The 26878-nt window shown below is 38.0% G+C and overlaps 1 protein-coding gene across 1 annotated transcript in view; it reads right to left on the reverse strand.

Annotated features, from left to right (window-relative positions):
* Window positions 1–589: 589 nt before the first annotated feature.
* Window positions 590–26878, reverse strand: part of LOC112171708 (putative receptor-like protein kinase At4g00960) — a 47678-nt gene continuing 21389 nt past the window's right edge. The window contains 5 exon segments of the mRNA XM_040508617.1: window positions 590–859; window positions 992–1142; window positions 1287–1524; window positions 1638–1848; window positions 1949–2067. Of these exon segments, the coding sequence (XP_040364551.1) occupies window positions 590–859; window positions 992–1142; window positions 1287–1524; window positions 1638–1848; window positions 1949–2067 (989 nt within the window).

The raw sequence follows: 26878 nt of genomic DNA on the forward strand, positions 1-26878 counted from the left end.
ATGTGGCAGATTTGTTCACCAAATCATTGCCTAAACCCACATTTGAGAAACATGTGAAAAACATAGAAATGTGAAGAGTTTCCAAGCTCCCTTGATTAATGTAGGGATCAGGAGGAGGTGTAGACGTCAGGGGGAGTCTAACACATACATGTCATCCTCAAATGTAAAAGGTGTGTTGTGCTCTTTTCCTTATACCAAGATGTATTTTTGTCCCACAGAGTTTTTATTGTTACTTGGCAAGGTTTTTAGTGAGGCAACAACTCATGCACCATTTCGTCTTTGACTTAGTACAAGGGGGAGTGTTAAAGGAAAAACACATTATGTGTCTTCGTCAAAGAAACTGACGAAAGAGGGAATCAAGGAATTGCAATCACATCGCAATCAACATTTACTATCATTATTGTAATCGATGTTAATCGATGTTTCCATTGTAATTCTATCCCTATATAAAGAGGCTATGAAATGAAATGAGTAGACCAATTTCAATTCCATTTTACTTTTACATCTGTGAAATTCTAACGGGTAGTTGAATTTTCAAGTATAGATTTGTGGGCAGAGTTGCTTTTTGATTGATCGGACCCTATTATTCCTAGTTACTCTCAAATCCCAACGACACGTCGGATGAGGATCCAATGCCATGATTATACATAAAAAATGCTGGTTGTGAGGGTACTGGGAGATCAACAGAGTTGCTGGTAAGCATTTGAATAACTTGAGCCATAGTTGGCCTATCAGCTATACTTTGCTGCACACACAACAGTCCGATGTGAATGCTTCTCATTATTTCCGGCCTTGAACCGGTTCTCAACATGGGATCTATCAAGTTTGAAGATATCCCTTCTTTCCAACTATTCCATGCCTGCATAATTTTGAATTTGTATGAACAAAAATTAAATCAAATTAATTTAATTTTTTTTCCTAGCAATTGCAATTATGTATATGCTCCCATACTTCAGAGACATGTACTCAAAGGAGAAATAATTATACTTACATAGCCCAGAAGATCCTCCAATTTTCCTTCGTGACGAAGTGAACTTATTTTCTGTCCGCTTATTATCTCCAAGACCAACACACCAAAGCCACAGACATCAGACTTAACAGAAAAGTGTCCACGCATAACATACTCCGGTGCCATGTATCCGCTGCACATCAAAAACAATATTGTTGACTTTAATTAACAAGGACGAACATGGTTATGCTAAATTAGATTATTTCCTTGCTTGTTCTTTACTTATCAAATTACAAAAACTTAGCATAAACTCAATTTTAAACGCTATAGTACTTACTAGGTTCCCACAACTCGACTGGTTTCAGCTTGTGTTTGATCGATATTAAATAATCTTGCCATGCCAAAATCAGCAATCTTGGGATTCAATTCTGCATCTAATAGAATATTACTGGCTTTGACATCACAGTGGATAATTCTAAGACGAGAATCTTCATGAAGGTATAGGAGCCCTCGCCCAATGCCTACTATGATTTTGTAACGAGTTTCCCAATTCAAATCTGCACGCTTGACTGGATCTGCACATTCAATTGTACAAGAAAAATGATTTTGATGAGCAGTAATGATGCTTGGTTATACACTTCTAGGCATAACATTTTGTATACAGATCGATCAAAGCATTCAACCATACCAAATATGAAATGATCGAGAATTGCGTTTGGTACAAACTCATAGACAAGAAGTCTTTCATTTCTTTCCAGACAAAAACCAAGGAGCCTAACCAAGTTCCGGTGTTGAAGCTTGGCCACTAAGATCACCTCATTTTTAAATTCTATGTCTCCTTGTGCAGAATCTTTAGAAAGTCTTTTCACTGCTATATCTTCTTCGTTCCAACGCCTACCCTGCAGTGATGAATAAGTGTCTAAAAACTAAATGATTGCTCACATGGGGGCGGGGCACATGTATACTTGACATTCTTGCTCATGTTTGAAGTGTCACTACCTTGTAAACAGCACCAAATCCGCCTCGCCCAAGTGTATTTGCTTCAGAAAAGTTATTCGTAGCAACTCTAATGGAGTCAAAGTCAAATTGCAAGGCTTCGGTGCTCATGTCATCTGCTTCTTGGTATGATGAACAGTTCAACAAAAATCAAATACTGCAAGTTCATTACCTTCTTTGAAGGACATAAAGGTTCTAGTTATATGTACAATTGAATGTAGGTACTAATAGAAGTAGAGAGCTGATCATCGTACTCATTTAGTTTAAGGAGAGCAATTACTGGAGAAGTAATTAAACACAAATTACCTTCAAACTTTCCCTTTGTCTTCCTAACTAATCTCAAATAAATCCATATGAATACAATCAGTACCACCAGAGGAACAACAATTGACATAGTGATGATAAATTTTCTTTGAGATGCATTACTTTTCTTCTTTCCTGCAAAAATCAGGAATTGACATAGTGATGATAAATTTTCTTTGAGATGCATTACTTTTCTTCTTTCCTGCAAAAATCAGGAATTTTCTATACTCAACTCAAAAGGCTTTTGCGGCTAATTAAAGGGATCCACAGGGTTTAAGGAAATTAATTTTAGAGCAGATAAGATCAAACGGAACATAATAACATCCTGTCCCAATTATAAAGAAAAAGCAAGTTTTACTCTGTTAAAACTTAAAACAGAGTCGAAACATAGTTGGTGATGAAATAAACGGTATATGAATGGAATATACCTGGCAGTGGAGGAGGAGAGGCCGGTGTTGCTTTTGGTGGCGAAGGTGGGGATGCCTGAGCTGCAACAATTGGTCTAATTTCATACCATACGGTACAGCTGGGTGCAACAACGCTCCTACCAATCTTCCCGGAACAACATACTGGGATTCGTGCTATAGTTGAATTTAAGCATTCAGTGCATTCTTAGGCTGACAAATCTGGAATACACTGTGTGAGTCCATATATTGTTACGTTGGCGTCGCTTGTGTTTTACGTGCCTATGGCGTACTTGAGATCAGTTTCTGCTGCAGCTTGACTAGACAGTCTTTCCAACAAGGCTTCAACCTTTTGGTTGAACTCATCTAGTAGTGTTGACGACATGTTTTGTGTGTTCAACATAGAGAAAGAAGGAGATAATGTCAGGATCCTATATAAGGGTTGATTCGAGTAGCGTAGCATGCAACCGTCGTACCACCCAATGGCCGCCTTCTGAACAGGACAGGCTGTAGAATATTCTGTAAATATTTACTTTCCTTGTATGTGTAGATTAAGTGTCCTGTATAATTGTAGGAGATATTTTCCTATTAGGATTACACTTGTACCTCCATATATACCTCCTCTTTTGGAGATGAATATTATTATCGAAGCATTCCAAATACCTTGAATTCTTATTTTCTACTTTGTATCAGAGCAGGTTCAATCCCTTGAACTTGCACTGTATTCCGCTGAAACCCAGAACCCCAATCCCATACCTTGAATTTGAAACTCCAAACAATTGTTTTTGTAGCATCATCTGACCACCACCGAATCCAAATAAAGACCACATCACCACATCAAAATTGGCCCACATCACCATATCTAGATTGCTGTACCCCTTTGTTTGACTTAATTAGTACCAGCCAACAAGCCTTGCTAAAGTACTAGCTGCACTTTTTTGACTTAGGTTGATTGCTGCACTCACCTTTTTTGACTTAGGTTGATTGTTGCACGCTTCCTTCTGGTCACGTACACGTCTGCTACTGTTTACTTAATGGAAGACGACACTGCTACTCTCACACTCCGTAACATGCCTCCAATCATCAACCGTTATCATACCTCGACTCCTCCACCACGCCGTCCTTCGGGTAAAACAAATCCATATGCAAATACAAAATGTCCTCTCTGTGGAAATTTGGGTCATAGCAAACAACGATGCTATGAACTAATTGGCTACCCTGATTGGTGGGATTTCACCAAGAAACCACTAACGAACGTTGGAAAAGCTACCGTGGCTACTGCAGAGGAAGAGTAACCATCTAATGCCTCCGCTAATGTAGCACAGTCAGGTATGAGGGGTAAGGTATCTGTGAATAGTTCTTGGATAATTGATACAGGTGCATCTGACCATATGACTAATGATCCTAGCCTCTTGAAACAGTTGAAACCCTCCTCGCAAAATATTGTTTCTACTGCTGATGGTACTCCAACTCCGGTAACCGGAGAAGGCTCTGTTGTCCTATTTGACACGTTAACCCTTGACTCTGTATTGGTTGTCCCTTCATTAGCATATAATCTCCTATCTGTTAGCCAGATTATCCTAGCACTAGCATGTATTGTGACTTTCTATCCGTCTTTCTGTGTGTTTCAGGACATTCTGACTCGGCGGATTCTTGGTTATGATGTTAGAAGGGGGAAGTTATACTACCTGGACCTGACAGAGACTGGAGAGAAACATAAGCATCTTTTGGGCCAGGGACAGGCTAATCAGATCAACGGGGTAGAGAATGCGAAGGAAGCTGTATGGTTATGGCATCGCCGTTTAGGCCATCTATCTTTTAGTTATCTTAAGAAGCTGCAACCTCATTTGTTTTCAGTTGTCAGTGATTCAGATTTCCATTGTGACATTTGTGAATTGGCCAAGAGCCACCATATTTCATATTCACCAAGTCTTCATAAAAGTCCTGTTCTTTTTATGAAAATTCACTCTGATGTCTGGGGTCCTGCGAAAATTCCTTCTCTTTCTGGAGCTCGGTATTTTGTAACGTTTATTGATGATTGCACTCGAATGACATGGGTGTCATTACTGAAGAATAAGAGTGATGTATTCGGGATGTTTACTGAATTTCACAAAATGGTGGCAACTCAGTATCAACAATCCATCAGAGTGTTTCAGTCTGACAATGGTGGAGAGTTTGTGAATGGCCCTATGATTGAGTTTTGCCGGTCACATGGAATTCGTCATCAGACCTCTAATTCTTATACTCCTCAACAGAATGGTTTAGCAGAACGGAAGAACAGGCAGTTGATCATGAATGTACCTCGGTCCTATTGGGGAGAAGCAGTGAAATCAGCAGCATATCTTATCAACCGTACTCCTTCGCGGGTGATTGAGTTTCAGAATCCTCATCAAAAGCTTCATACACTTCTGACCATCCCTTCCATGCCTAATTTGGAGCCCCGAGTGTTTGGATGCACAGCTTATGTTCATATTCCCAAGCCTCAACGCAGCAAGCTTGATCCCCGTGCCCGTAAGTGTATCTTTGTTGGTTATGCTGAATTTAAAAAGGGTTATCGCTGTTATGATCCTCTTACTGGCACTATACATGTCTCTCTTGACATTGTTTTTCGTGAATCCGAGCCTTATTATTCAAAGGGAGTTTCGGCGTCTTCCCTTCAGGAGGAGAAAGATTGTGAAGGAAATCATCGAGATTCATTATTTGAAGAATTTGAAGAATTAGAAGCCTTGGAATCAAGATTTGGAGTTGGAAATTCTTCAACAAAGGCGGACAACGAAACTGAAATCGAAATAGAAGCTAGGGCAGTAGAAAACGCCCAAGAAGATGTATTAACTGGCGGTGGACCAACAAGCAATAAAGATGCTGCCGAAACAGAAAAAGAAGAGGCCGTGGGGCCCTCCACCTGCGAAACAGAAAAAGCAGAGTGCGAAATAGAAAAAGAAGAGGCCGAGGGGCCCTCTACCTACGAAACAGAAAAAGAAGAGGCCGTGGGGCCCTCTGGATGCGAGATCATTAAGGATGCTGCCAACAGACCGGTTTTTAGCTCCAACGGTGGACCAGTGGAGGGACCAGTGGGGTCACCACCTGCAAAAATAGCAAAGAAGCTGCCAGCCGACACCATAATCTGTCAAATAGGACAGATGCAGCACTCCAGCATTCCCAAGGTGAAGACGCTTCAATGGATCCTCATTTATCAGAGTTCTTCCCCCTTTCTACATCCTCAACTGAAGAATCTGCTGCGAATGTTCCTCCTCAGGTACCTTTAATTTCGAATGAGTCATCTGGAGTAGATAATATTGAGCCTAGGAAATCACAGAGGGTTACCAAGGGTATTCCTAAGAAACAATATGAACCAGACATTAAAACCAAAGAGAAGTATCCTATAACTAATTACATGTCTAACCATAGGTTGTTTGGGTCACATGCACTTGTTGTTGATCAATTATCCACTGTATCTATTCCTAGTAGTGTACAGGATGCTTTGGCGGATCCGAAGTGGACTCAAGCGATGAATGAAGAACTAGAGGCTTTGCAGAAAAACTTGACTTGGGATGTTGTAACTATGCCTGTTGGAAAGAAGACTGTTGGATGTCGGTGGGTATTTACAGTAAAACTGAAAGCTGATGGGAGCATTGACAGGTACAAAGCCAGATTGGTTGCCAAAGGATACACTCAGCGCTATGGAATTGATTATGAAGAGACATTTGCCCCTGTAGCAATGATCAATACTGTTCGAATCTTGATTTCACTTGCAGCAACTAAAGATTGGCCTCTACATCAGTTTGATGTGAAGAATGCTTTCCTCAATGGAAACTTGGAGGAAGAAGTGTATATGGACATGCCGCCAGGAGTCAAAAATATGCCTTGCGATACTGGCAAGGTTTGTAAGTTGAAGAAGTCTTTGTATGGTTTGAAACAGTCTCCTAGAGCTTGGTTTGGGAGATTCTCCAAGTCTATGAGGATGTTCGGATATAAACAAAGCAACTCAGATCATACCTTGTTCATTAAGCGTAGACAGGATAAGATTACCGCTCTGATAGTATATGTTGATGATATGATTGTCACAGGGGATGATCTAAAAGAGATAGAGGCCCTGCAGAAGTATCTTTCTAAGGAATTTGAGATGAAGGACCTTGGGCAATTGAAGTACTTTCTTGGAATTGAAGTCGCAAGGTCTAAGAAGGGGATTTCTTTATCCCAACGTAAGTATGTACTTGACTTGTTAGCTGAGACCGGAATGCTTGACTGCAACCCTATTGAGACACCGATCGAGATGAACCACAACCTTGCCATCTATCCGGATCAGGTTTCAACTGATAAAGGAAGGTACCAACGTCTAGTCGGGAGGCTTATTTATCTTTCTCACACTAGACCTGATATTGCTTATGCTATGAGTGTGGTTAGTCAATTTATGCATTGTCCCAGTGAAGAGCATATAGATGCAGTGTATCGTATTTTGAGATATCTTAAAATGGCACCTGGAAGAGGTTTATTGTTCGAAAAGAAGGGTGAATTGGAAGTTGTGGGGTACACAGATGCAGACTGGGCTGGTGATAAGACTGATAGACGGTCTACATCTGGGTATTTTACATTTGTTGGAGGAAACCTTGTGACTTGGCGCAGTAAGAAACAGAAGGTTGTTGCTAGGTCGAGTACTGAAGCTGAGTTTTGAGGTATGGCACATGGAGTTTGTGAGATGTTGTGGGTTCGTAATGTGTTGAAAGAATTGGGTTTTAAACTCAAGAAACCTATGGACTTGCATTGTGATAGCACATCTGCTATTGAAATTGCTCATAATCCTGTTCAGCATGATCGGACTAAGCATGTGGAGGTAGATCGACACTTTATTAAGGAAAACCTGGATAGGAAAATCATCTGTTTCCCGTTCGTGTATACAGAAGATCAGTTAGCAGATGTTCTTACGAAAGGAGTGTCAAGGAAAGTGTTTGACAACTTAATTGGCAAGTTGGGCATGATCGATATCTATGCACCAACTTGAGGAGGAGTGTAGAATATTCTGTAAATATTTACTTTCCTTGTATGTGTAGATTAAGTGTCCTGTATAATTATAGGAGATATTTTCCTATTAGGATTACACTTGTACCTCCATATATACCTCCTCTTTTGGAGATGAATATTATTATCGAAGCATTCCAAATACCTTGAATTCTTATTTTCTACTCAGGCCTCAGTGAGACGATATATGGCGGAGCCGCTGAGGCAACTGCTACAGTTGTCGGCCGCTTGATCTCCTCTACAGAGCCTGAGTGCATAAACTTTGTCGGAGTTTTCTCCGAAGGAGGAGTTATAAAAGTCGTGGCCGTTACCGTTGACGGAAGAGCAAAGAGAGAGGAGAAGAGTGTTGAGGTTTGTCTTATACGGGCTAGCATCGGTGTAGTTACCTGAGCTGTTTATACAGTAGCTGTACAGAAAAGGGGATTGATCAAGGGCTTGAGCTAGGAGCAACACAAGTTGTATCAATGAAAGAAACAATCCAAAAGCTTGATGATGAGGAAACCATATTTTGCTTGCCGCCTCCGATGAACTAAGAAAGAAACACCATTATATTCTGAATTTGAAGAACATCTTAATCAAATTAGTTATATAGTTATATAATTAAAACATTGACTGATACGGAAATTAATTAATTATATAATTAAAACATAGGGAAATGATGGAAAATGTCACTTTAGAGACTGAAATGATAATAAGGTCACCTAGTTTCCCACTTGATAAAAAGGTCCATTGTGAATTGTTATTAATATTAGTTTAGTCCTTCTGAATAATGAGATCATGTTACAAAAGGTCAGTTTTTAATTTTTATCATTTTGATTCTGCCCCTAAGGTAATAAACCTTTATAACCTTCCATTTCAAAATCTGCGAGCTCAAATTTTCTCTCTCCTTTGATCAGAAAGCTTCCGATTCGATTTGTTCGGAGATCTCTTTCCGAGATTCTTTCTTCACCGCCCTCTCCGTCGGAAGCTTCCGATTTAGCTTTGTGCCTCTGCGACGATCTGAAATCTCAGTTTTGAGTGGTTTTGGAGCTTCCGCAACTCTTCTCTTTTTCTGGATCTTTGGCTTTGTCGTTGTTCGTCTTGATCACGTTATTGTGTTCTTCTTCTTCGTTGACTCAGTGCTTAGTTATAGTCTCTCTATTTCTTCCTCTCTCTGGTTTTCTCTGATTTGATCGGTAAGCCTTCTCTCTGTGAATTTGTTCGTTTTGGATTTTGCAGTGTATTTTTGTTGTTTGTGTTAAATTGTTGAATTGTTCGTTTTGGATTACTTTGTTCTTCTCCTTCGTCGACTCAGTTCTATGTTGAATTGTTGATGATGTTTTGTGCTATTGCGCTACTATATTTGTTCTATACTGTGATTTTTTTATCAGTGACATGGCCAGTTACATTTTTAATACTGCTGTTTTGTTCAGGCATTAACAGTTACTTTGGCAGTGACTTGTTTGTGTTGAGTCTGTTGATTTTCTTAGTAGTGACATGGATACTAATTTGTTTTATTCTTGTGCAGTTGTTATGGATACTAGCTATGTTGTCAAGTTTATTTATTTTGGTGAAGCAGTGACAGTTCCATTGTTGCATAATTGGTCGTTTGTTGACCTATGCAATTCCATACGCTCTCTTTTTCCGGATTTGATTCAAGGAAATTTCATGTTGAGGTACATTATTCCTCCAGATTCTAGTTCATGTTTTCTAGAGAGTGAAGTTGATATGAGAATGATTTTTAGGAATTTGGTTCGTTACAATTCTGATTTTGTTGAAGTGTTTGTGACTGATTTGCCTTCTATTAGTGAAAGCGTGGTGAGTAATACAGTGTGTGAGGATTCTAGTACCATGCTTGAGGAGAATGATTATTTGGGGTGTTATAGGGCTGAGGCACCGAAGAGTTATATGACGAAAGGTTGGGAGAGTTATATTCATTCTGAAGGCCAAAAGTTTGAGGGTGGGGTTATTGAGTTTAGGGATAAGCTGCGTAAGTATGCCATAGAAATTGGTTTTTCATATGAGTTTGTTAGAAATGACAAGGTTCATGTTATTGCTCAGTGTTCTAAGAAACATTCTCAGGGCTGCAATTGGCTTGTGAAGGCTCATTTATGCAGGGTTAATGGTTTCTTTATGATTAAAAGGTTGGTTAATGTTCACACTTGTCATAGTGTGATTCGTTTGCAGAAGAGTAAGATGATGGGATCCAAGGTTGTCAAGTCTATTGTGCTTGATAAGATTCGTGCCAATCCAAACAAAAAGCCAATTGATATAGCTGATGAGATCAAGAGTGATTATGGTTTGGATGTTCCTTATCGTACAGTTTGGTATGGTACGGAGTTGGCAAAAACAGCCCTACATGGTGATGAAGCTGAGTCTTATGCTCAGCTACTTTGGTTCAGTGAGTCTGTTATGAAGTCAAACCCCAACTCTAGGATAGTGGTTGAGTTTCATCGAGAAACACACAGGTTTCAGCGTATGTTTGTGACCAATGGTGCATGGATGAAGGGTTTTCAATCTTGTAGACCTATTCTTTTCATTGATGCTACATTCATTACCAACAAGTAAAAGGGGCAGATTATTGTTGCATCGGCAAAGGATGCCAATCAAGGTTGAATCTCCTTCATTATTTCTAGTTTTTATTTTTCTTGTTTTCTATTTCCTACCATGTTTTTTTTTTTTTGTAATGTAAGTGACATGGTTAGTTACATAGCTACTGACATTGTCTGTTATATGTTCATTGATAGTTACATGTCCAATGACTTAAATGTTCTGTGATTTGAATGTCATGTCTCTAGCCATGTCACTGTCAAGTAATATGCAGTTATGTCAGCGACATGGTCAGTGACATTAACAGTTACATGACAGTGACATCATTTTGTTTTTCTGTTCAGGCTTGTATCCAGTTGTTTATGCTATTGTGGATTCTGAAAATGAGAGTAATTGGAGATTTTTTCTTGAGGTTTTGGTTGAAGAGTTTGCAAAACACCCTATGAGGAGGGTGACATTCATTTCTGATCGTCATGTTGGGCTTGTTAGTGCTTTCCCTAGGGTGTTTCCCAATAATCCACATGGGTTTTGTTTTAGACATCTGATGGCTAACCTTTCTGACAAATTTCCAGCAGGTTCTTACCTTAAGGATCGGATCCCTCACTTGTTTATGTGTTATGCTTATTCTCGCACACCGGAGATGTATGAGTTCAGCATGGAAATCTTGAGGAGTGAAGGCGGCGACATAGTTGCTCAATTTCTGGAGGATCTCCCCAAGGAGAACTGGTGTATGGCTTACTTTAACGGCGAAAGATTTGGTGAAATGACAAATAACTTGGCTGAGTCTTTCAATAATTGGGTGTTGCCTTTGAACAGTCTTCCTATTCTTGATATTAATGATGGGATTAGAGTGAAGTCCATGGCTTCAATTGCTGCTCGGAAGCAGGATGCTCAGGAATGGTTCTCTGGGTTGTGCCCAGTGATTGAAAAGAAGCTGAAGGAGAATTTGGAAGTTGGAAGGCATTGGAGAGTGAGCAGGTCTGATACCTATGTGTATGAAGTTCACTGCCAGAAGTACAATAGCATGGTAAATTTGGAAACTCACTTTTGTTCATGTGGAGAATGGCAGCTGTATGGCTTCTCATGTTCCCATGCCCTTGTAGTGATCCAACAACATGGTTCTTCCCCGTATTTGTATGTCAATGAGCTGTACAAGGTGGAGAAATATCGAGAAACTTATTCTTTCCCAATTAATCATCTTCCCTCTATTTCGAAGCAAGTGCATGATTTTGGTAGAGATGCGGTGATATTGCAACCGCCTTTGACTAGAAGACCACCGGGAAGGCCTAGAAAGAAGAGGTTCAGAAAAAGGAGCGAGAAAACTAGGGTGATCAAGTGTGGTAGGTACGGAAAATGTGATGGTCACAACAGAAAGAGTTGTACAGCTCCGATATAGGTTCAATTCTGCTTACATGCCTTTAACAGTGACCTGGCAAGTGACATAGCAAGTGACTCCAATACAGTTTGAAATTTTGTTTTGATTTTTCATTTTTTTTCAATAAATGATAAGAAGTGCTTACTCATTGGAATTTTTTTTGACTATGAGACAGTGTATCTGCTTTCTTCTTTTATAAATTCTTCAGTATTCTTTGTGTCTACAGGTTTTTAATAGTTGCATGTACAGTGACATAACCATTTTCTTTAGATTTACATTGATTTGTCCATTGACATTAGTTTTTAGTTATCTTGGCAGTGACTTGTTCAATGACTTGTAGTTCGATCACTGCATATAGATTTGGTTATTGGCAGCGGAATGCTGTAAATGTTAATGAAAAATAAAAAAATTAGCTGTAAAAAATTTGTTTGGTTGTTGCGGTACAGCAGCACGAACGCGGCAAATATTAATGAAAATTAAAAAATAAAGTATCAACACCAACTTTGGTTTGTTAATTGGTAGCGGAACGCTGCAAACTGAAATAGAAATATCATTTTGGCTGTGACTTCTCTAGTGACTTAGAGTTTTAATGTTTTTTGTCCAGTTACATATCCAACTACATACTTAGTTACATGTTCAGTTACATACATTGTCAATGACATGGTCAGCTACATTATCAGTGACTTGGTCATTTTGGTTGTGACTTCTCTAGTGACTTAGAGTTTTAATGTTTTTTGTCCAGTTACATATTCAGCTACATGCTTAGTTACATGGTCAGTTACATACATTGTCAGTTACATGGTCAGCTACATTATCAGTGACTTGGTCAGTTACTTGAGTTTTATAGTAACTTGCCTAGTGACTTGGCCGATGACATTCAGTTTTCTTTTTACTTGGTCAGTGACTTGAGCACTTACATAATGGGCAGTAGTGAATTTAACAATGACACTTTCAATTATATGCCGCCTTCATATTTACATAGTCAGTGACTTGTCCTATGAATTCAGAAGATGCATTAATCTTGAATAAAAAGATCCATACAAGTCATAGTCTGAACTAAACAACAAATTTCTGAATTTCTGAAGTAAACAAACAAATATCTAAAATTCTTAATTTGCTGAGTTCCAGCTCTGCTTATGTTCAGCAGATTTTTTGAATATTTGAGCTTTGAATTTCATCATCTGAGCTTTGGTGACTTTGTTTGGCATCTTCTCCTCTTTTGCCATTTTGTCCATGTAATACATTACAAAAGCTCCGCAATCTAATCTGTTGTCAATTAAAAATTTCATGTTAATGATTTTGACCAACTTGGTAACAGTAAAGTTATCATTTTAAATTTTTGAATATAGACTTACGATCCTTCGTCTTGTTGGGGGCAGATTCTGGCATGGTTCAAAGGGATCCTTCCACTGTCATAATTTTCCTTTATCCACCTTATTGTTCTTATCTCATCATTGCTCAAAATACTTTCAACCATCTTTAATTTTGTGTGAGTGCTTTGACTCTTGTCAAATTTCATTCGGCAGCCTTGCTGCAGCATATCGTCTGCTTGATCTTTTATTGCTCTCATCCACAGCTTGACCATTTCAACCTGTATTTTTTAATAGATTAGTGAGTGATAGTTACATGGTCAATAAGAAGTTTCTTACCAATTTTTTTATACTTTTAAAGCACTCCCCTGTTCCTGCTCTTCTTGGTTTCATTGAATCAAAATGCAGCCATTGCGGTATGTCCTTTTCAAAGACCAATAGCGTGTGGTGAAATTCTTCATTATGGGTAATTGGGAAGAAAAGCATGCTGCATTTTCCCATGTTTTGGAACAGCGGCTCACACAAGTATTGATGGAGGTTTCTCACAGTTAAATGTATTGTCGAATACTATTTAAAAAAAGAAAGAAAGAAATACATAGAACGAGTTATAAATAAACAAAGAATGAGATATAAGGATTCAATTTTTATAGAAAGTGCTCGTCATACTTACCCAACACATGCTATGCATAAAAGCAGATCTTCTCAAACTTTGTGAACTTTCGTTTTGTATTTCATCCTTCAACATTTCCCCATAGCAATCAATCCAGTTGTTTGCTATTGATTGATCGCTTATGAACATTTTGACATCTGCCCTTGTAATTTCGCTTCCATCCTCTTTTCCCTCCCAGAATAATACGCTGCATAACATAGAACGATGTTAGTCTAGTGACTTAGCCAGTTACTTTTCACTTGCCAATAATCTAGACAGTGACTTGGCCAGCTACATGGAAATTGAAAATGATCTGGACAGTGGCTTGGCCAGCTACATGGAAATTGAAAATGATCTGGACAGTGACTTGACCAGTAACTAGGCCAGCTACATGGCAATTGAAAATGATCTGGACAGTGACTTGGCCAGTGACTAGGCCAGCTACATGGCAATTGAAGTCACTAGGTGGTGGGCTGTAACATGAAATATTACCTTTGTTTTACCTTATTCCAGTACTTCTCTAATTTGCTTTTATTTGGGATGTCAAGTAGGTTGTACAGTTGTAGCTTTTGCCAATCTATCACTTCAATTTTGCTTTTTTCTGTTTGTTCCTCGTCATCCACATGAATCGTCAAATCATGTATCACTTCCTCCTCTGGCTACTGTTCAGCTGTCTGTCCTTTTTTCTTTTTCAGTGCTGTGATTCTGGTCATTTTCGCCCTCTGCCTTTGCTCTTTCACTTCGTCCCACCAAAAAATATGATGTTTTTTTTGTACTCTCTCGTTTCTCTTCATCCTAACCACATAACAATAGAGGCCAATAGATTCTGAGTCCTTCCCTGATATGTCATCTAAAATTGGCATGGTGAACTCAGCTCTTGTCATCTGTTCCGTATGAGGAAAGCAATTGATTGGTTCAATGTCAAAAACAGGCTGAACTTCTGGTGATATAATGATCTGATACTTGTGTGGCTCTGCTTGCATATCTTCCAAACGGATTTTTCTTGGAGGTGGAGTTTGTAACGCACTCGGAGGTGGAAACACAAACAATGCATTAACCCAAGCAGTATTCGGTGTGCAAGCATCTTTCTTCATTCTCAATTTAACATCAGGAGAGGTTGGTGATGAACTTGTGCAGCTACTTGGGCAAGGCATTCAAGTGGTGACTGATGTCCTCGGTCGGTAGAGTGAGGTTCCGCAGATGCGCTTGCTGTGGAGTTGGCAGGTTGTGATTGAGTTCCCTGAATTCCACTTTGAGATTTTGTGTTTTTGGAGTGCTTGCTGTCAGTTGGCTTGTCCTGAGGGGCCTTTGATTTTGGTGGAAGGAAACTAGGTGGTGAGGGAGGAGGAGTTGAGTCGTTGTCATCACCTGGATGTGCTATTGGCGACTCATACTTCTCAGTTAGTGCCATTACTATGCCCTCCAATTGCTTCACTCTTTTAATCAGTGAGGCTTTCTCAATTTTCAACACCTCATTTTCCAATAACATATCCTCCTTCTCTTCGTTTATTCTGCCAATTTCCTTTTCTTTCTCCTCAACTTCTTTTTTCAAAGCACTTAGCTCTTCTTCCTTTCCCTCGAGCTTTCTCTGTAATTCATTCTTCTCTTCATTGGTCTTCCCTATCTCTGTCTCCATCTTCTCATTGTTAATGTTGTTAGCTTTCTTTTCTCTTGTTTCCAGTTCTTTCTCCAATTTCCTTATTTTTTCTTCCAAGCCCTTTTTCTCTATTTCCACATCTCTTAGCTCTTTTTCCTTTTTCTGAAGATTTGTCTCTAATTCTTTCTTCTGTTTATCATTCCATGCAGTCTCCTTCACCATGTTTCAACTGGTTCTATTTTCAACATTTTCTTCTTGCCTATCATTCTTTTTTTCTTTACTTTCTGTGTCTGTATTAGACTCAGAATCTTCTTCCTCTGCATCTTCTTTAACTTTATCAAAGATTTTCTGAAACAAAATTACAAAAGTTGTCAGTGACATAAGCAGTGACAGAAATAAAACAACAACACAATCATAGACATGGGAAGTTACATGCACTGTGACATGAAAATATAACAATAACACGAGCAGTGACATAGTCAATGACTTGCTCAGTGACCTGACCAGTTGGAACCCTACAACATTAACAAGACTAGTGACAAGACCAGTGACCTAGTTTATCTACATCGAATTAACATACCTTCAACTTCCCCATGGTGTTGAAATCCATTTTTTTTTTCTATCAGGGTCTTTAATTGCCACTTTCTTATTCCGTGTTTTTCGGTTTCTCTTCCAGAGATTGGCGGCACTACTCCCATCTTGTGGTAAAACCAGTACTGTTTGGAAAATAAAAAATAAAAATAGAAAACTAGTTAGTTATTTTTCAAACAGCTGCTTAGCAATATGAATATCACAAACATACCCAATGACATATGCAAATACATAAACAGTGACATTGTCAGTGACATAAACTTGACAGTAATATTAACAGTGACCTGACAAGTTACCTGTCCAGTGACCTGACCAATGACATGACACTGATCTAGTGTTTGTACTTACAACAGCATACGTAGTTAATTATGGGACAGCAAAATGATGCATAAACAAATTTTTAACAAGCTACGGGAATTTACCATCACCAATATCACGCAACCTGCCATGTTTTGGGATTCTTTTCCCTTTCGTTTAATTGATTTTTTAAGGAAGTCGCCAACTTCCTTTGCCCAGCTATATTTTCCCAGACTTTCCACCTCTTCACAAACTCTTATATAGTCCCAAGATATTGTTCCTCCAGAGTTTGGGAACAAGAGTTAGATGAAAAGGTTCAAGAGTACTAATACGGCAACATTTCTGTCCCGTTTCGTTTTTTCTTCCCCTGTTTCTGGAGCTTCTGCCAATGCCTTCTTCAAAGCTTCCTCTGCAGCCACCTTGTTGATCCTCTGCTTTTTGCCAAGTATTTAGTCACGAACTCAGATCCGTATGCCCCTTCTTTGGTCTTTGGTACTGATAACCTGGGTCCCGGCACTCCTAAAATCATAGATATATCACTTGTTGACATTCTGAATTTCCTGTTTCCAAACACAAAAAGGTCTGTGTCGCTGTCGTATACTTGTAGCAGAAGTGTGATTAAATCATCTGATTTCTTTGCATCCTTTTCTTTAATTGAACCTCCATGGAATGCATCTATCAGCGTTGCAAAGGGAGTTTTCTGCAGCAGCTCTAAAGTCCCTTCAGTCAGGTTATTTTTGTTTTCTACAATTGTTTTCGGAAAAACAAGCATTGTGCAGCGATACTGCACATAACCCTCTTTTACATATCTTTTCCTTTTCCCTGGGACTTTTTCCTCTTCATCATCCTTTGTATCTTCTTCCTCGTCAGTTTCTTCCTTCTTCTTTGTACTCTCTTTTTTTGTCTTCCTTTTATCCATTTTCTTCTTCTTCTTGGCACGAACTTCTTCTCCATCAGATTCTTCTTCTTCATCTTCAGTTTCTTCCATGTTTCTTCTTTTCTCCTTTTTAGTTTTCTCCTTTTTATCCTTATTCTTCTTCTTACTGCGGACTTGTTCTTCATTAGATTCTTCTTCACCTTCAGTTCCTTCCAGTTTTTTTCTTTTCTGGTTTCCAGTTTTCTTCTTTTTATCCTTCTTCGTCTTCTTACCCCGGACTTGTTCTTCATTAGATTCTTCTTCAACTTCAGTTGTTTCTTCCTCATCTTCAGTTGATTCTTCTTCATCTTCAGTTTTCTGCTTTCTCTTTTTTCTCTCATTTACTTTCTTCCATTTTATCAGTTTTAACTTTTCCCCAATTGTTTCTTCTGGACTTTGTTCTTCAGATTGTTCTTTTCCGGATTCCTCACTTTGTTTTCTTTTTAGTTGGCCCATTCCTCGAACTTTTTTAAAAAAAATCCTGTAAACAGTTAAGAAAATTAGAATTCAATAGTTATTTTGATAGTTACATAACCAGTGACATATTTATGCACATGTTTATGATAGTGACATAAACAGTGACATGAACAGTTACATGATCATAGCCAGTGACCAGTGCAGCGACATGGGCAGTGACAAAGACATTGAACAATGACAAAATGCTGAAATTTTCTGGCATCACATGTAATTCAAACAAAACTAACATGAAAATTCATTTTCTCATCAAATCCCACATGTAATTCAAACAGAAATCATCATTTTCTCATTAGATTCCACATGTAAGTCAAATAAGTCTCACCATTTTCTCATCAGATTCCACATGTAAGTCAAACAAATCTCGCATGCAAATTCATTTTCTGATGAGACTCCACATGTAATTGAAATATCTTTTCTAATTCAAACAAAACGCAAGCTATTCATATCGAAATTATATGAAAGAAGTAGGAGGAAGTTACCGGCGGCTGTCTGACGAGCACAGATTTTCAAATATTTTCGGTAAATTTGTAGAACCGTAGAATTTGGGGCTTAGTCGGTGAATCACTCTTGCTTACCCACCGTTGACGGTGGAGGAAATCAGTCGTTGTCCGCTGTTTTAGCCGAAGAGAAAATCTGTGAGCAGTTTCTCTGAATTTTGAAATTGTGAAAAGATATTGTAAAATGAACCAAGAGAAATAGTCACCCTCGGGTTAGATAACTGCTAGTGGCAGTTTTCTTGTAGTTGAAGGGTTGGATAGGTAATTTCAAACATAGACAGTGACATAAGCAGTGACTTCAATTTTTACAGTTACTTGTTCTATTTATTGGCTCATGACATTATTTTTTAAGTTACTTGGCCAGTTACTTTATAATGCATGTAAGGATATGAATTTTTTTACAGTTTGTTGTTGTGCAGCGGAACGTTGCAGTCGCGGTGCAGCGGCACGCTGCAATTAAATAAAAAGATCAGTTTGGTAATGTCTTGTCTTTTGCTAGTGAGTGACTTTGTCAGTTACTTTGCCAGTGACTTGGCTAGTTACTTTATAGGGTACATAAGGACATGAATTTTTTTACAGTTACTTGCTTTATGTATTGGCTCATGACATTACCTTTTACAATTATTTTGCCAAATCATGGCTGGTGACTTGTTCAGTGTCTTGCTATAAGATCTGTAGACTTATTGATTGACTAGTTTACTGTCTTGGCTAGTTACTTTGGCAGTTACGTTGTCAGTGACTTTGCCAGTTACTTGAGACGTACAATGACATTCAGGTCGCCATTTCCAGTGACATTCAGTTTCTCTGTAACTTAGCCATTTACTTACTTCAAAAGATACCTAAGTACATGAATTAGTTTTAGAAGATCATATCAAACAAACTTTTATATACTGAAGCAATATCTGCAAGAAAATATTAAAAAATGGAAATTCTGATTGAACAAATGAATGGATATATATGATGAATCAATTCGAAAAAACTATATAACCTATCCTATTCCTTAAACAAATTTCTACACTTCATTATGTTTTGAGTTCTAGCTGTGCCTACTTTCTGCAAATGACTTTACCATATGAGCTCTAAAATTCAAAATATATCCTTTGTGAGCTTCTTTGGAACTGTCCCTTTTTGCGAAATTTTCTCCATTGTGTACATTACAAAAAGTCCGCAATCCAATATGTTCATCATATAAAAATTGAAGTAAATGATTTTGAACTTTATAATGATTATATTGACATTTTTAAAGAGCTGTGTACTTACGAATCTTCTCCTTGCTGAGGGTTGTCTTTGAGTTCTGTCACTCCCATTTTTCATTTATAGTTATCCTTGATCCACTTTATGCTTTCTCTCTCTGTTTCAGTCAATGGAACTTCCATCATTTTCAGTTGTTCTTCTGAACTATTCTTTTCATAAAATTTCATCCTGCAACCTTGTCCTAGCATGTCATCTGCTTGTTCTTTGACTGCTGTCATCCAAAGCTCTACCATTTCAACCTGCATTTCCAACATCGCAACATAATCAATAATATGCTTTCTGCTTAAATTAAATATATGAAATTAGTATGACGAAAGTGTTCCATACCATTTTTTGGACATTTTGAAAGCATTTTCCAGTTGATGATTTTTTTGGTCTTCTTGAATCACAGTGGAACCATTTCTTTAATTCCTTGTCAAAAATGAGCAGTGTATGATGAAATCCTGATTCATGTGAGATTGGGAAGAATATATAGTTGGATCTTGCCAGATTTTGGAACAGTGGTTCGCAGAGGTACAGATGTACATAATACACCGTCAAATTTTCTACAGAATGCTATTTGTAAGGAAAAAGGAAGACAAGTTATTATCAATTAAGAATTATTTGCTTTGATTTTAGATTGATAATCGTTCCACTACTTACCCAGCATAAGAGATTCATAAAAGTTGGGACATCCAAGCCTTGTGATTCTTTCTCCAACAACTGATCAGTCAAGAGAATTCCATAACATTCGATGCAATTGCTTGCTATCGGTTCATCCATCATCATGTCTTTTGAATCCTGTCTTGAAATCTGTGCTCCATACCGTCTTCCATCCCAGAAGTATACTCTGCAAAGAATGAAGTGTAAGTAACATAGTTTGTGATGTCGGTTATTTAACAATTACATGGCCAATGACTTGGCCAGTGACTTCACTTGCCCAACTCATTGGCCAGTGACTTCCGCATTTGCATGGACAGTGACTTGGCCAGCGACTTTACTTGGCTAGTTACTTTGTCAGTTACATGGACAGTGACTTGGCCAGTGACTTCACATGGCCAGCGACTTCCGCATTTACATGGACAGTGACTTAGCCAACGACTTTACTTGGCCAGTTACTTTGTCAGTTACATGGATAGTGACTTGGCCAGTGACTTCACATGGCCAGTGACTTCACATGGCCAGTGACTTCGCCATATACATGAACGATGGCCTGGCCAGTTACTTTGATAGTTACATAAACAGTTACTTGGCCAGTGACAATAAGTTTAAAATAGAATTTTCGTCTTGGCTAGTTACTTTAATAGTTACATAAACAGTTACTTGGCCAGTTACAATAAGTTTAAAATAGAATTTTAACTTAATTAAAGTATTACCCTGATGGTGCATTTTGCCAGTATTTCTGGACTCTCCTTTTGGTGTCATGGTCCATAAAATTGTATACTTTGCTCTCCTCCCAGTCTACGACCTCAGGAGGTAGCTGTTTCTCTTCTGGCTCTTTATTGATTTGTGCATTTTCTGCAGTGTCCATCTCTCTTATTGCTTCCAGAACATCCTCTGGTAAATCGTCCAACTTCTGTTGTGCTACCATCTGTTCTACCTTTTTATGTTCAGCATCTGGCAATGAGGCCTTCATCTCCTTTTCTTTTTCTTTCTTTTCAGCATCTTTCAATCTCTCTTCAATCTCCTTTGCTTTCTTCTGTCGTTTTGCTTTCACATCTCCCCACCAGTAAATGTTGTCCTTTTTCTGTGTTCTTCTCCTATTCTTTAATCTCACAACGTAAGAGTAGAGACCCATTGATGATACCGTTTCACCAGAATGTTGCTCTGTGAGGTGCATTGTTAACTCTCCCTTTTTGCTCTGCTCTGGTGTCTTCTTCTCTTTCTCTATGCTCAACGTACGAAGTTGAAATGCTTCTTCAACTATAGGACTTTTCACTATCTGACACTTGTCAGCTTGTTCCATATCCGCCACTGTGAGCATGTGGACTGTGGGGCTCTGGAACTGTGACTCCTTGTGTGATGGAGGTGTCGATTTAGTTTCTTCTGCCACTGTGCAGTGAGGTGGAGATTGAGATGCTGCTTCTGCAGATTCTTCGACTGTGCAGATCCCATGGGACTAACCTTCCTCAACAATCGATTGATCTTTCTTTTTTGTGTTTTCAGCAGCCTTAGATGCAGCTCCATTTGATTCATTTTTTTCTTCTGTTGAGTTAGGAGGTGGGGAGCTGTGCTGCTGAGCTGCTGTTGAGGTGCGAATCTTTGGGCTCAACATTTGCTCCAATTCCTTCAATTTTATCTCTAACTCCTTCACCGATGATGCAAGGCAGAAATTCTCGGTCACAAGTGTAGCATTTCTTTCCTCCAGATTCACCATGTCCTCCGTGATTTTCCTTAGTTCATGTTCCTTTTCGTTCAGTTTTTTCTTCAAAGTATCTTTCTCCACAGTCATATATCTTATCTCCTCCTCCTTTTTCTGAAGCTCTTTCTCCCACTTGTTTTTTTTCTGAAGCTGTTCCCTGTTCAGCCACCTCAACTTCTAGGTTATCTTCTTCGTTTTCACAATTCTGATCATCAGCTCCTTTTTCCTCTCCTTCAGGAACTGTCTTTGCTTCATCTGATCTATTCTCCTCTTCCTCGGATTCTGATTCCTCTCTATCCTCCTTCAGGTTTTCAAAGATTTTATGAAAGAAACATATTCACTATGTCAGTGACATGCTATGTGACATGAGCAATGACATGTGTACAACAGTTACGAAGGCCAGTGACATGAAGTGTGACTTGGCCATTGACATGCAGTGTGACAGTGACTTAATCAGTGACTTTTAACCAAGATAGTTACTTGGCCAGTCACATGTCCAGTGGCAACTACTTTGACAAATACTGAGTTAGCATTGAGTTTGCAGTTACATAATCAGTTACTTGGCCAGATACATATATTGTAAGTTACATGATCAGTTACATGGTTAGTTACATGGTCAGTTACAGCTCATGTCAATTTCAACTTCAGTTACATAATCAGTTACTTGGCCAGTTACATATGTTGTAAGTTACATAATTAGTTACATAATCAGTTACTTGGCCAGTCACATGTCCAGTGGCAACTACTTTGACAAATACTGAGTTAGCATTGAGTTTGCAGTTACATAATCAGTTACTTGGCCAGATACATATATTGTAAGTTACATGATCAGTTACATGGTTAGTTACATGGTCAGTTACAGCTTATGTCAATTTCAACTTCAGTTACATAATCAGTTACTTGGCCAGTTACATATGTTGTAAGTTACATAATTAGTTACATAATCAGTTACTTGGCCAGTTACATAATCAGTTACTTGGCCAGTTACATGATCAGTTACATACATGTAAGTTACATGGCCAGTTACATGATTAGTTACATACATGTAAGTTACATGGCCAGTTACTTGATCAGTTACGAAGGCCAGTGACATGAAGTGTGACTTGGCCATTGACATGCAGTGTGACAGTGACTTAATCAGTGACTTTTAACCAAGATAGTTAATTGGACAGTCATGTGTCCAGTGACAACTACTTTGACAAAGAAGAAAATACCTCTATTTTTTTCAAGCTGTTAAAATTTGTCCAATTCTGTATCAGCTTCTGGATGTCCCATTTTCTCATCCCATGATCTTCGTTCTCCCTTCCAAATATTGGCTTGATTTTTCCAGTCTTTTGACAGAACCAATACTGCTTGCACAAAAAAAAAATAAAAAATTAGTCATAGAGACTTGACGAATGACATGCAGTTTGACTTGATCAGTGACTTGACCAGTTACATTTCAGTTTGACAGTAACTTACCAGTATTATCAGAACGCAGCCCCCTGTATTACTATATGGGTTGCTTGACTCCTTTTTCTTTTTCAAAGTCTTTATAGACTTTTTTAAGAAGCTTCCAACTTCCCTTGCCCAGTCATAAGATCCAATCTTATCCAAGTTTTCGCAGGCTTTTAAGTAGTCCCATGAAATTGTTCCTCCTGCATTTGGGAACAGAAACTTGATGAAGTCCAGCAAGATTAATCTTGCCACATTTTTGTCCTTCTTCTCAATCCCTTCCTCTGTTGTTGGATTCTCTTTGAGCGCATCTTCCAGAGCTTTCTCCACGGCTCTCTTGTTAATTCTGGCCGTGTTTGAAAAAAATCTGCTGGACAAAGTCGGACTGATATGCACCCTCAAAAGTCTTTGGGACCAACTCACCTTTTTCTGGCATTCCTAGGATCTTTGAAATATCTCTTGTCGAGATCCTGAATTTCTTCTTTCCAAAGAAGAAGAGGTCATTTTCATGGTCGTAGGCCTGCAGGAGGAGTGTAATGAAATCATCAGATTTCTTGGCTGACTTCTCCTCTATGTAGCCACCATGGAATGCATCGACAATATTTCCAAATGGTGACTGCCTGAGCAAATCTAATCTTCTTGCACTAAGATTCTTCTTGTTATCTTTAATTGTGTTCAAGAAACTTATTAATGTGCACCTGTACTGCACATGTCCTGGTTTCACATTTTTTTTCTCTTTGGTGCTGCTTCAGGTTTTTCTTCTACTTCTGCTTGCTCTTCAGAATCTTTTACCTTCTTTACTTTCTGTTTTTTGCTAATAACTTTTGAAGAACCCTTCTTTGGTGATTGTTCTACTTCTTCTTCTTCTGTTTCTTCCTGTCTTTTTTTATTTATTATTTCAATCTCTTCTTGGGAATCTTCTTCGGCGATGGTTCTTCTTTTTCTTCTTCTTCTTCTTCTTCTGTTTCTTCCTGTCTCCTTTTTTTTTATTTCTTCAAGCTCTTCTTTGAATTCTTCTTTCTGTGTATCGTTTGATCGTCTTCTTCATCTTCTAATTCCACCTCTTGGTAGTCTTCTTCATCATCACTTGGTTCCCTTTCTTTTCTTTTTGTTCTTGTCATTTCTGATGTTTAAATTCTGTTGAAAAAATAAGAAGGTTAGCATTGAGTTTGCAGTTACATAATCAGTTACTTGGCCAGATACATATATTGTAAGTTACATGATCAATTACATGGTTAGTTACATGGTCAGTTACATCTCATGTCAATTTCAACGTCAGTTACATAATCAGTTACTTGGCCAGTTACATATGTTGTAAGTTACATAATCAGTTACTTGGCCAGTTACATAATCAGTTACTTGGCCAGTTACATGATCAGTTACATACATGTAAGTTACATGGCCAGTTACATGATCAGTTACATACATGTAAGTTACATGGCCAGTTACATGGCCAGTTACTTGATCAGTTACATACATGTAAGTTACATGGCCAGTTACATGATCACTGACAGGAGCCCATACATGATCAGTTAAAAGAAGAATTTCCATTCAAGTAAAGCCTAAAGCCTAAACAGCATAACACACAGTCATTATCTCCACATAAATGGTTATGTTACTATCCATTTCTCTGTATCAAATCACACCAAAATGGAAACAGAGCCACTCCAAAATCAAATGATACCCACTCAGTAGCCTATATCACTGGCTATGTTACAACATCAAACTAAAAATTTAAAGACAGTCATTCATCATCTCCACTCAAAAAAGCTTTAAATCTTCACTCAAACCAAACCAAAACTTGGAATCGAATTGTTTTGTTTCAGAATCAAATGCAGAAATAATTATAAATCATATTCGACTTATAATTCCAAAACTAAACACTATCTCAATGACTCGAAATTAAGTAAGAGAAGTTTCTTAGAATCGAGGCTGAAAGATTACCCGGTCGAGGTAGACAATTCGAGTTCTGCAATTCTTCAAATCCCTAAAATTTGGGGCTTTTTCTGTGAAGTACTTTTGCAGAGTCAGCGCTGCTTCACCGTTGAGCAAAACAGTCGTCGGAGAATGTATGTGTCTCAGAATGTGGCCGCCGGAGATGAAGAGGATTAAGAATTCTCTATTTCGGAGTAGGTTTGAGTGATTTTTTTACGTTTGAAATCCCGAAATAATATGGAGAAGATGAACAATAGTGCCATTTTACTTTACAGGCCACAAACTCCCAAAGAAAACTGACGGTGGCAGTTTTGTAATTAATTTGAAATACAGTGGTAGATCATGAACATGTGACCTAAATTATCATCGGAACATTTGTGGTGTTTAAATTATAATAAGACACTTCAAAATGACCTTTTTTTTATCATTATCCCTTAAAACATTGACTGAAACGGAAGTGGATTAGGACAAAAGCCATTGAAAATTTCAACTTTCCCGAGACCAATTAAATAGTACGCCTGGCAAGTTTTTTTTTTTTTTTTTTTCAATAATTAAAAAAAAAAATTAAATACTCTTGGCAAGAAACTTCCAAGGTCTCGCCGTCGCCGTTGACCACATACTATATAGAGGTATGCTTAGCTTTTTGATTAATTTCAGTTTACCCCCTAAAGTTTGGGAGTGACATTATTTCACCCCTTTTACTCTCAGGGGGTGTATTCATTTAAAAGTTTACAAGATTTTTTTGTATTTTGAAAGTCAATGGGTATTCAATTGAGATTTTAAACAATCCTTCAAAATCTTAATGTATTCAATTAAGATTTAAAATTATCTATTCAAATCTACAGATATTCAAAAATATATGGATTTTTAAGGATTTTATTAAATGATGGATTTTGGAGGATTTATAGTGTTTTTTATACATATCAAAACTAAAAAACAATCCAACCACTTTCCAAGAGATTTTGATGGATTCTTTCTCACTCAAAAAATGAAGAAGCTCTTCACTAAAAACAGAAGAAGAAGAAGCAACAGCTCTTAATAGATGACACTCATCCATTTTGTTGATAGGTATTTTCCCCCTATCCTCCTCTGCCTCTGCCTCTACTCTCATCTAATATTTTTTTTTTCTATCACTACAGCTCTAGAAACCTTAATCCTTCTAGCTAATTAAGCTCACTTTCAATGGTATTGTTAAGATGATACATACACACATATTTTTTATTATTTTTTAATCAAACTCGAAGCCAGGTGCCAATATATATACATATATTCATCTAAAACCAAAATACGCCATTACATACACACATGTTTCTTTTGTAAATTAGATATGAAATCAATTATGTCATTACTTTACTACTTTATTTTTAAGGATATTGACCCAATACCTAAATTTAGGCCAATATACTCCCACTTACTCCACTAAGAGTTTTTTACTCTCATTCACCCAATTTTAAATTTTTATCTCCAAGCTTTTCAATTTTAGTCTTCCATGTTCAATTTTCTCATGCTTTGTCCAAATTGGACATTAACTGCTGACATGAACCCAAGATGGAAAGGAAAATTACGCTTGTAACCCCGGCTTAGAAATCAACCTGATTTGATTCATTTTTCGTTCGCCTATCGCGTAACAATCAATACGGTCATCAAAGATGGGAAGTATTTACGTCCCGGTTTATCGTACCTCGGGGGTTACGAGCTAGCTAAGAATCCTATGGTTCTAAGTCACCGAAAATCACTTGCACAAACTAATAAAAATAAAATGATTAAATACTGTTTAGTCCTTGAGCTTTTGACCAAAAAACACTTCAGTCCCTGACCTTCTAATTTCACACGTTCAGTCCTTGTACTTCAAAATTTCGGACCAATAGGTCCTTTCCATTAGTCTCCGTTTAAAAACTTCGTTAATAGTTGACGTGGCAATCCCTTTCCTGCTAAAATGTCTATTATACCCTCATTTCATTTTTTATTTATATATATATATATATATATTTCTCTGTTTATCTTTTCT

Source organism: Rosa chinensis, chromosome 6, assembly GCF_002994745.2.
Source record: "Rosa chinensis cultivar Old Blush chromosome 6, RchiOBHm-V2, whole genome shotgun sequence".
NCBI classification, from domain to species: domain Eukaryota; kingdom Viridiplantae; phylum Streptophyta; class Magnoliopsida; order Rosales; family Rosaceae; genus Rosa; species Rosa chinensis.